This window comes from Drosophila novamexicana, unplaced genomic scaffold (assembly GCF_003285875.2).
Source record: "Drosophila novamexicana strain 15010-1031.04,08,12 unplaced genomic scaffold, DnovRS2.1 tig00000462-arrow-pilon, whole genome shotgun sequence".
Taxonomy (NCBI): Eukaryota; Metazoa; Arthropoda; class Insecta; order Diptera; family Drosophilidae; genus Drosophila; species Drosophila novamexicana.
Genome location: NW_020824806.1, coordinates 4215954 through 4227417, shown reverse-complemented (window position 1 = coordinate 4227417; position 11464 = coordinate 4215954). Strand labels below are relative to the sequence as shown.

The following is an 11464-nucleotide window of genomic DNA, read 5'->3' as shown; positions in this document are numbered from 1 at the left end:
AATTGAATTAATTTGTTGTGCTTTTAAATAAATAATTACAATACGCGTATTAAATTAAATTACAATAGCTTCTTCTATATATTCGTATAATAACTTCGTGCAAAAAGAAGCGCCTTATCAAATGCCCTACATCGAGTAGAGCTATTTGCCGAATTTCTATTAAATAAGCTTAAAGCTAAATAAATGTTATGCAATAATTTAGAAAATTATATACAGAGCAAATGTGGGGGAAAATAAATTAAGAGACAAATCGTTTTAATACGTTACATCCTCATTATCATCATCATCATCATGAATAGGGTTTGTCTTTTCTTTTGTAAATTATGATTTAAACTAAGCATTTCTTTAAAATTAACATAATGACAATGGAATTTCTTGTGATTTTTGTTTTTCTCATTGCTGTGCTGTGTGTGCAGGTGGATCAGGGGGAAAGGGGCGGTAGGAGTAAGAGTTGTGGGTAAATGTTAACTGAAATCGTTGCTTGGGTTATGCGCAAAACTCCATGAATTGTCTGTGAGCGTGTGGCCATAACCAAAGCACGAGTTCTAGTTTTTGATCGTTTGCGGTGCTGGGCATTCACTAAGGATTAGGCATAATACACAGCCGAAGACTACGATGCGACTAAAACTGTAAAATCTGATTGATCCAGTCTCGGAACTCGGAGATGCGCGTATAAACGCCCGGCTGATTGGCCTCCGCACAGCCAATGCCCCAGGATATGACGCCGCCCAGATGAAAGCGTTTATCCGACTCACGCTGCAGCACCATGGGCCCACCAGAATCACCTGTGAATCGGTTAAATGCAATTAGCCCGCGTCATAAATCAAATATGAATTACAAAGCGCACCTTCGCACGAATCGTAGCCGCCCTTCTTCCAGCCGGCACAGATGAATATGTGCGGTATGTGCTCAATGTAGCCCGCGGAGCGGTACATCGATTCGCAGATGGTGTTGTTGATGACAGGCACAGCGACCTCCTGCAGCACGCTGGGCAGCGGTCCATCCTCGTAAAGACGACCCCAGCCGGTGACAAAGGCTGTTTGCCCAATAAAGTTCTCATCGTTGTCGGGCACACAAACGGGTATGATATTTGGTTGGAATACCACGGGCTCATAGAATCTGCAGAAGGCAGCAAGAATTGTAATTATATATATATATATATGTGTGTGCACACTCACCTGAGCAGCGCCAAGTCGTATTCGAAGGTGCGCGGATCGAACTGCGGATGTGAGGCCACAATTTGCACGCGTCGCTCCTGGAAGCCATAGGGTTCCTCTTCCTCGGCCAGATCGTATTCGCCCAGGCGCAACAGCAGATCGGAGGGAGGCACACTGTAAGACACGAGAGTGGGTGTTAGGCAACAGTTCGCTTTTAGCCAGCTCTCTGACGGGCCACTTACTTGTCAACACAATGCGCTGCAGTGATTGCCCAGTTCTCGTTCAACAGCGCCGCGCCGCATTTGTGCAGATAGGTGGAGGTGCGCCATTGACGTAGCGATATCTGCCAGGGCCAGCGTCCAAAGGCGGCGTTTGCGCCGCCAACGATGCGCGGCTCGGGGAACATGCGACGGCCGCAGACTGCGGACAACGAAAAAAAAGCAAAAACAAAAAAAGGGCAGAAGGGCGGCATTTAATAGGCGAGCAGGTCACAATTAAAGTAATGGCCACAAAAGCCTTTTAAACATTTTAATCACTACAACAGGCACTCAGTCATCCCAAGAGTCCAGCCAAGAAATGTAATATGCTTTGGCCATGTCTTGGTCTTCGTCTTCGCCTTGGTCTTGGCCAGGCCTTGACTTTGGCCAGCAGTCAACGGCCTACTTTATGGCTGCGTCGTACGTTTCGTGCATCAAGATATTGCAGTTGCTCGCAAATCGGTCAACGGGCCTCGCCAACGGGCAACAGGCAACAGGCAACAACTCCCTGACTCATTTTTTGCCCACAGGCCCCAGGAGGAGCTGTGGTGGGGTGTGGGGCAACAGATCGGACAATCGACTAAGCAAGCACGATAAGCGCAGCAGACAACGTGACCCAGGCGGCACAATGACCGCAACGCCAGTCATTATTGTAAATTATTGCTGTAAAAATTGCTATGGACATGAGTTCTTTTTCTACGTGTTGTTGTTGTTGATGTTGCTGTTGTCTTTGTGGCAGTAAAAGCCGCGCTTAGCTTTCTAGACACACGATGATGCTGCTGCAGCTGCTCCCGTGCAGCATCCATCGCAAGAGGAGTCGAGTATCATTCGCGCTCTGCACAGACAGTCAGACACAAAGTTCTTGCTCAAGGCCAATGTTCAGCCTTCAAATTGAATTTAATGGCCACGCATCTTTGTCTTATGGCCAAAGTCTGGTATATTAATAGATTTCTTCGCTCTGCAGCAAACAAGTTTCTTTTTTTTTCATCCTTTTTTTTTTGTATGCAACCTAAATACTTGCTTTGGGTACATCAACTATGTAAGCAGGAATGTTACGTTTTCTACTGAATAAGTATTTGTTACCTATGGTCAAGTTTAAATTATCTAGAAAATTGTTGTTATCTTAAATTTGATATATCATATGTATGTCGTGATGGAATTTAGTTTGGTTGAGAAATCTGTTTGAATGCACTAAATACACTATCCTATTTTCTTTTTTAATATATCATGTTTAAAATGTAAATATCTAGTTTAATTCAGTATTTTTTTTTTTTTGTGTTTTAAAAAAGTTCTAGCTATGTAAAGCAATATACTAATCTGCTTTTTGAAATATAGCGTATTTAACAAGTTCTATATATTTCAATGAAAAAGTAGTCCTTTCTGCTATCCAGGCTAATAAAAAGTGTTAAAACTAGTTCGATTTATTAAACCTATTTCATGTAACATTTATGTCGTTCGGCATTTAAATTTTAAGTGAATTTTTTAACTTTACCACCAACTTTTATATAATAGGTCCTAGCCATAGTTCTTATCCCACCTCAATAGAGTTCTGGAAGCAAAATCATTCCCTGAGCCTGACTGATAAATAGGAACTGTCGATGCTCTTGCTAAAAACATTTTGCTTAAATTAAGCAATAATATAAATATTCAAAGGAAAGGGCATACAGTCTTCGACTATCTATCTACTTAGCTATTCTCAGTTCGTTTCTTTATGTTTTATTTTGCCTTCTGCATCAATGAAGAAGCAACGCGTTGCACTCACCTTCCCTGTAATCGACGCCCTCCAAGCCAGTCGCAGGCGCTACGGTTGTATTTCCAGCTGCATCGATTGTTGTTGTTGTCTGGTTCAGATCCTCACCGCTGTAATCCGTTGTGGTGGTGGTGGTGCTGGTGGTGCTGCTGCTGCCACTGCCGCTCAACTCGGTGCTTGAATCTGTGTAAGACGACGTTGAGGATGCTAATTCCAAGCGTTCAGTTGTGGTTGTTGTTTTTGCTGTTGTTTTTGTTGGTGGTGCCTCTGTGGTTTTGCTTGTTACAGTTGTTCTTGTGGTTGTTGTTGTTGTTGTGGCTGCTGCAGTTGTTGCTGTTGGCCTGCTGCTGCTGCTGGAGGTTATAGGCGGTTTTGTGGTTCTATGCGGCTTGCTGGTTACCATTGTCTGCTCATGCATTTGACTCTGACCCGGCTTCGAATCGCCGCTGCTGGTGCTGACGCTGGTGGCCACCGAGATAACCACCTTGTCTGTGGCGCTGGGCGTTGCTGCAATTAGAATTGGATTCATGTTTACCTTGCAGCTAGTCCCATTGCTTATACACGGTGCAACAACCACTTACCTGTCGTCTTGTTGTACAACTCCGGCAACAAAGTGGGCAATGGCACCCAATCTGCGGATTGTCCCGGCTGCCAATCGCTGCTAATGGTCGCATTTGTAATGGGCTCCGCTTCAACGTCTGTCCAGGTGATCAGGCCAGGTTTTTTGGTGGTGCCACCAACTGTTGCTGCTGCTGCTGTTGTTGTTGTTGGTGCTGTTGGTTTTGTCTGCAATTTGGGCGCTTCGGTTGTGAGCAGCGTTGCAGCAGTTGTTGTTGTTGTTGTTGGCGGTGCTGCTGTGGTGCTTGTTGTTTTCGTTGTATGCCGGCGCGTGGGCTTGGGCGTGCTTGTTGTGGTTGTTGTTGTTGTGCTGCTGCTGCTGCTGGTTTGCTTTTTGGGCGCTGTTGTTGTTGCTGTGCTGCTGGTGCTTGTTGTTGGTCTACGCGTACTTGTTGCTGCGGTTGTTGTGCTGCCGGCGTCCGCCAGCAATGCTGGCACCTTGACAATCTCGCCCGTTGGCTGTGGCTTTGGTCTGGGCGCCAGCGTTGTTCTTTCCGGCAGCTTGCTGCTCGTTGTTGCTGCTGCCGGAGTTTTATGACTCTGGCTAGCAGTAGCTACTGTGGCTGTTGTTGTTGTGCTGGTGGTGCTATTAGCTGGCTTGCGAGCGGGCAATGTTGTTGCTGTGCTGCTGCTGCTGCTGTCGCTGGGCTTGCGCGTTGCAGTTGTTGTTGTTGTGGTGTTTGCTGCTGCTGGCTTCTTGACAGGCGCTGGCCGTCTGCTAGACTGCGGCTTGTGTGGCTTTGGCGTGGTGGTGCGCAGCGGTGGTGTGGGACGTGGCGTTGTCGTCGACGTCGTCGTTGTCGACCTTGTTGTTGTTGTGGTTGTGGTTGGCGCTTTGGTGGTTGTTGTTGTTCTGCTTGTTGTCTTAGCAGCTGCTGAGCTGCTGCTGCTGCTGCTGCTGCTGCTAGCGGTGGGCCTGGTGTGCCGCCTGGTGGTTGTCTCGGGCAAGCGATTGGTGGGTTCGGTGGCTGTTGGCGTGGTTGTCTCCACAATCTGGAAAGTGACAAACTTGCTGGGCACCGTCGTGGTCTCAATGCGCTGCTCAAGCGCTGGCACGGTGGTTAGCACTGGACGTGTTGTGGTGGTGCGACGGCGCGGTGGCTTAACGGTGGTTATCAGCGTTGGTGCTGCGCTGGGTTTGACTGTGGTGCGCACCACAAAATGTGAGTGCTTGTGGGTGGTGTGCGCGGTGGTGGGGCGACGCGTAGAGCTAGGCGAGTGGCTTGTTGCTTGACTGCCGCTGCTGCTGCTGCTGCTGCTGGTGGTGGTGGTGCGCACCGGCTTCATGCTGCTCAAATAGCTTTGAGTCACATTTTTGAGCAGCTCGCTGGCGGTGTTTTGCTGCTGCTGATAATTGTGGTTATGCGTGGTGCTGCTCTCGGTGGTTAGCTTGAAAAGTGCACTCGTAGGCAACGTGGTGGATTCGTGAGAGAAATGTGAAATCGTATTCTGATCGATGCTATTGTCGCTTATCTCCGGCGCAAACAGCGAAGCCTCCTCCTGCGGATGGAGATTGGTTTATAATTAGTACACAAAAAATAGATTATAAAACTGGTTGCAGATGGGAGCTTACCTTGAGCGCACAGCACGAGCCAAAATAGAAGCGATCAATGCAGGTGCCCAAATGGGTGCCATTCTGCTTGATGCAGTCGATGGCAAACATGCAGACACCCGAGCGTCCCGACTTGCGCACTATGCAGGGCAGGTGGCGTATGTTGCGACCGGATTGAACTGTGGGTGAATAAACGAAAATTTAAATGAATACAGGCTCGGCTGATAATAGTAATGTGAAAGTGTGCGCTAAGGGATGGGATGAATGAAGGGCAAAATAAATATATACCAAATAATTAAGAAAAAAAAATGAATGTAAATAAATTAATTTTTTCTTGCTTTCAACTATTAATGAAGTTCTAGGAACAAGTGTATTGATCTTAATTAAATATATGACATACACATATATCATCATTATTTTGAAGATTTTTGCTTTTGCGGCTCTAGGTACTTTATTTTCTTTTTTAAATACACAATTTATCCCCAATATATTTAGTCTCTTCACGAGAAATGTTGTCAGGGTTATATTCAACATACAGTGTTCAGTTGTGAAGCTATTAATCTGAATACTTAATCTGATTTATTAGAGCCCATTTTCTCGACCTTACTATGTTTTGTTTTACTTGTTCAATTGTATTGGTGTTTGGTGTTGGTGTTTTCGTACTTTTTTCTAGCGTACACTATGACAGAAGAAACTATTCACTGCAACTCAGCACTTAAATAAATATTTTTTCATATAATAATTATTCATCTACGTTAAAATGATTTTTTTTATTTGTGTTAGTTACATTTTTCTCTCTGTGTACGCTTAACAGTACGACAATTGCTCTGCGCTTTGCTCCGTATTCTTATTGCTATTCTGATGCTCCACACCATTTCCGTTTGTTGGGGCGATTAACGCCTTCAATTTGTACGCCAATTTGAGGCAGACGTTTACCGTTATTCAAACAGTTAACACAAGTGAAAAAGAAGTGGCAACAACAACAACAACAACAACAGCTAGCGGCAGCCGCTTCAACAGGCCATAAAAAGCAGCGGCATGAAGCTTGCTGAAGGGCGTCCGCCTGAGCCCGATGAGGCAACACGGCAACAGCAACAACAACAACAACAGCAGCAACAACATTGGCAACAGTAGCATTATTATTATTATTCTTTTTATTCTTTTTATTTATTTATGAATTGCCTCTTTAAGCATCAACATTGTGTGCGCTGGGGCCATATTTTGTAATGGAGCCCAGTTTGTCGTGCGTTCAGTCTTTGAACTTATGTAATTGCAGGCGACACATACAGAGAGAGAGAGGCAGAGAGTGAGTGAGTGAGTGCGTTGCCCCAAACGAAAGACTTAAGCAGCAAACTCGGCGCCGCCTGTAAAGAACCTTTTGTATGTTTGCACTTCGCGCGTTCATAAATTAACAGCGCAGCGGTAGCTGCCGTGTCACAGGCAACGTGTTAAGCGCAAGTTACATGGAGTATAAATTTCGTGCGATTTACTCGTAGTTCAATGTTAAATCAGAAGCCCCATCTGTGCTTGTGTGTGTGTGTGTGTGCTTTGCGTTTATTGAACTTTAACTGTAAAGCTGATGTATACAAGAGTTTATTGGTTATGCAATTAACACGAAATGCTGATATATTGTTTGAGCCAGCGCAAAACAAATGACTTAAGACACGAACCGTGGCCAAGAACCCAACAAAAAGCACAGACAGCACCGAAAAATCGAATGCCGGCACTCACACACACACACACACTTCTGATTAAATTTCTGTAGTCTAAACTTTGTCACGTTTCATAGACCCAGCGCAGCGTCAGCGTCAGCGTCTGGCGTTCGCGTTGGCGTTGGCGTCAACGTCTCAGCTTTTTCTTCGGGTTGGCTTCTTCATTTTCTTCCTCTTGTTCTTCGCCTGGTTCTGTGTTTGCATTTCGTTTAGTGGCTTTTTGGGTCAACAGCTTAGCATATGTTTCGCTAGCCACTCGCCAAGCACACTGACTGCCTACAAAACAGCCAGCTAGCCAGCCAGAGCAGCGTGGCCCAGCGTGGTCCGAGACCCGCATTGCAATGTCGGATATTCGTTTTTGGCATGCGAATGCGACGCTGCTGCGAGCCACACTTTTGTGGGCGACTTGATCGTGGCGTCTATATATTGGAAATTGGGTCAGGCGCGTCATGACCTCAAGCCAAGGCGTGGCCGGCATGGGGCGTTAGTGTTAGAGTGCTGACCAGAGCGCTGAGAATGAGTTCATGGGCTGGCATTGTTTTTATATTTATTTCCCTTTCACTTGGCGTCAATTTACTTTCCGCTTTCTGCGCGGCATCTTGTTGTCTATAGAGGCAAGTACAAAATATGTATATTCTTTTTTATTGTTATTGTGTCTGTTGTTGTTGTTTGTATTGTTGTTATTGCCTGTTGGTCAGCTTTGGTCCAGTCGCAAGTCATAAAAATGAAATGCTTGCCACCTTAGCGCAGCCACTGCCAACGGCCATTGTTGTTGTTGCTGTTGTTGTTGTTGTCTGGCACACGCTTTCTTGCGGCTGCGCTGGTGGCTCATTTTTATGGCAACATTCTTTGATGGTTGACCTCAATTGCTTTTGCTCGCTGACGTTTGGCCGTTTGCCGGCATTGCCAGTTTTGGCTCAGTGTTTGCTTTTCAGCCAAGAAAGTTGTGTAGTTTTATTTCCCAACAAAACTCTCGCGAGCTCTGAGCTGCGGATGCTGCGACAGCGATTGTAACTGCCTCAAGCGTTGCTCATTGTTGTCAACAAATTGACAGCTGTTGCTGCTAACACATGACTTATGGCATCCCCGGCCAGAGGAAGTGCTAATCGTATCCAAATTTGATTCTTAATGGCTGTGACCCAATTAAACCATGCTCAATGCGCAACGCCTGTCGCTGTCGCTGTGCATCATTAATTTTGATTACTTTCATTTGAGACGCCACATGAGAGCAGCTTTAGCTCGCAACTTCTGACCATTCAAGTCAAAGAACAAGTTTGTGTCTTGAGTCTTTCGCTTATATTTTGGCAATCAAATTTGATGGACTTTTTGTTTAGCTAGCTACCGAAGCTGCTGCTTTGAGCGAGCCGAGCACAAATTACATGGCCATCAACAGTTTTAAAAGTTTTAGTTCTAGTTTTCCGTAAGTGCTGAAAGGGTAATAAATTTGTATGCTATTAAACTGAGATTCAGTGCCTGCTCTTATGCTGCTTTCTACACAGCAATTGGACGTGATATATAAAGATGATTTTCTAATTGAGTTTACCTTTAAATCGATAAACTTCTTATGTTCTTGATCAGGAAAACAAATTGTTGTCTGTTGTCTGCCTGCTTGTCTTTATGTATAATAAGCTTCTCAGTTTTTGGGTTATCTTAATGGAACCTTTTAAATGTATCAAAACAAAATCTTATTAAAGCAAAGATAATTTTCATTATCTGCCAGTTCTCATAAAATGTTTTAATTAAAATTTGCATTCCGTTTCTTATTGTACCAACCGCTGTAGAATTTTCACAACTTGCACTCGCTTTTATTTAACTTCATTTAATTTCATTGTTATCATGGTTCACGCCCCAAAAAAAAAAAAAAGAGAAGAGAAAAAATCAAGTAAAAAGCATTTTAATAGCCTACGTGAGAGAAAGTGCTGGAGTTCTGTGGAAAACCCGTCAACAGGGGCTCAGCTGCGTGATGTCTTTACAAGTATCTTGAGTGATGCCAGAGAAATGCCCGCCAAAAGCTGTCAGGTGACAGCTTCATAAACTAGCTACTTACACTGCGCTAAGCTGGGATTATCCACAAAGATGGGGCTGGCTTCCAGTGCGGGCAGCAGCAGCAACAGCAGCAGACTGCCCAGCGCCAGGATGAAGATGCTGCTCATGGTGTTCGGGCTGCTACTTCTGGCGTTGATCGATGCGGTCTCTGTTGTGCTGTCTGCTCTACTTTTGCCCGACGTAGTCGTTGCCGTTGCCGTATCTGTGGCTGCGTATCTGTATCTGTAACTTTGCTGGTGCTGCTGCAACGCGCCCATCTGCAAATGGAAAATAAACATTTTTATTTATGAGTCATTGCGGCAAATGTGAAACGTTTTACGGGCCTTTTCCGTATTCAAATTAAAACTAAACACGGAATTTCTACCACACAAGCCATGGGCACGGCAAATATAACAACAAAAGCAACATCACAAAAACATTCAGACAGCAAGTGCGTAGAAGCATTTGGTGACTCAAGCTCTTCAAGTAGGTGAAAGTCGTTCGCTTCGAGTGACTTGCATATGCAAAAAAAATTTGTTAAAAATACATAAAATAATAACAAAACTCTAGAAGGCGAGAAAGACTTTCTACAGCACAACGAACTCAGGCTACGCTTCAGAGGTTACCTAACAATTGTGCAGAAAACTTGCTGAGAATTTACCTGAGCATGTGAAGTCTTAGACTATTAAAGATGGGGAAAGAATTTAGGCATACACAGAGGAGCCATTCATAAGAGGGAATACTGTAGAAAGAACTTAAGAAATGTTTACAAAATATATCTTTTTTTAGTTAGGAAAATCGACATTATTTTTTCAAAGTAATATCTATCGATATTTAATTTTCTTTTGTAGTTCTTAAATAGTTTTCTGCATGGACAAATTTTAAATCTATTCTCAAGGAGTAAAATCTTATCATACTTCGGTTTGTCTTAAGGCACCTCTTTCTCCCTTTCTAACTATCTCTATTGAAAAACGAAGAAAAGCATTTAGAATGTAAACCCAAGTTAAAAAGCTTTAGAATTTAAATTCCCAACGCAGAACTATGTACTTTCTACACATCATCCATAGCACAACCAGAAACTTTACAAAGCAAAGTCTGCTGTGCCGTGAGTGTTAACAGCATGACGAATTGATTATACCCAATGCAAAAAGTGTATAGAAACCAAGTGAGAAGAAATTTAAAATTGCAAATAAATGTAGGGAGAACTGGGCGTATGTGTAATTCAGCCACCTGCTGGCGGCATTATTGTTGTTGCTGTTGCTGCTGCTGTCGTTGTTATCGAGTGTTTAGTCATGCCCAAAGCGCCCAATGGAAAGCAAAAGTGTGCGTGTGTGCTTGTGTGTGTGTGTGTGTGCGTAGAAAGCGCTCAACAACGTGCTAATGGGTGCCCGCAGTATCCCATCAGAGGGAACTATGGATTGTATAAGCGTTTATATAACTGTATAAGGTGCAAACGAGTGGACACAAATGTTGCAGCATTTGCAACTGGTTCTCAGTGCGATAAAGTTCAATAGACGCCTAATTGATGGGCGGCTGCAGCTGGTGCTGCTGCTTCGGCTGAAGAAAGTTTCAGCCCATGACAAATGTACAGATATGATGACATAAACTGTAACAATCAAAGAAAGCGCAACAAAAGAAATGCCCAGCGGTGTGCAGGGGCAAACGGCAGGGATGAGTCGTCTGAATCTAACTGGAACTGGAACCGAACCGAACCGAGACCCAACCTTCTGATGATGAGCACCATTTGGCTCACACGCTGTGCTGTGGCTTTGGCGACGATGTTTTCATTGATTCGTAAGCAGCATCATTAGAAGTTAGCTGTATGCTCCCTCTCCCTCTCTTTCTCTAAGCTCCCCCTTTCTCTCTTTTTCGCTCTGCTCACACGCTCGTCACGATCTGCAGCGTTGAGCAATTTCCTGTCGCGCTGCGTTTGTTTGGAGCGTTTTCTTTGGCCAACAACAACAACATCTGCTTCTGCTGCTGCGGCTGCGGCTGTTGTTCGTGTTCTAAGGGGCTGCGTTGCGTAATACGGTCATTGACATTGGGCCAGAACCGTTGCCTCAAGCTTACAGGCATTTATAACCGCATGCGGCTGCGTGTGCAAAAAAGAAAATAATGCTATAAAACGTTGTAAGCTAAAGTCTAGCAACTCTCATTAAAATAAACTCTAATTAATTTCAAGTGCGTTATAAACCTGGCTATCTTTAATACCCTGTAGAAAGGAAGGATTCAGAAAATGTAGTATGCGGCTAACTATATATCTATAATTATCGAAAATTTAACCAATTTTTATAGTTCGGACTTGTAGCACTTAAATCGGGTATTAGTAGTTAAAACTTTCATCAAATTTAATTAAAATATATTTGACTCTGCTCTGCCACATAAATCGATAA

The 11464-nt window shown here is 44.1% G+C and overlaps 1 protein-coding gene across 1 annotated transcript; it reads right to left on the bottom strand.

Moving 5' to 3' along the window:
* Positions 1-604: 604 nt before the first annotated feature.
* LOC115760723 (serine proteinase stubble) lies at positions 605-9199 on the bottom strand. Its single transcript, XM_030702195.1, has 8 exons — positions 9094-9199; positions 5356-5513; positions 3746-5282; positions 3177-3671; positions 1400-1577; positions 1179-1331; positions 848-1119; positions 605-785 (listed from the first exon to the last, which is right to left on the bottom strand). Exons 1-8 carry the CDS (start codon positions 9197-9199, stop codon positions 622-624), a joined length of 3063 nt encoding a protein of 1020 aa, XP_030558055.1. The 3' UTR covers positions 605-621.
* Positions 9200-11464: the final 2265 nt, after the last annotated feature.

Bases quoted from the DNA above. Each gene is read 5' to 3' on its own strand.
- LOC115760723 (XM_030702195.1), bottom strand. From the start codon at position 9,199: ATGAGCAGCATCTTCATCCTGGCGCTGGGCAGTCTGCTGCTGTTGCTG. The intron at 5,283-5,355 runs GTAAGCTCCCAT...CTCCATCCGCAG, and splicing joins GCTCGTGCTGTGCGCTCAAG to GAGGAGGCTTCGCTGTTTGC. The intron at 3,672-3,745 runs GTAAGTGGTTGT...TTCTAATTGCAG, and splicing joins GTTGTACAACAAGACGACAG to CAACGCCCAGCGCCACAGAC.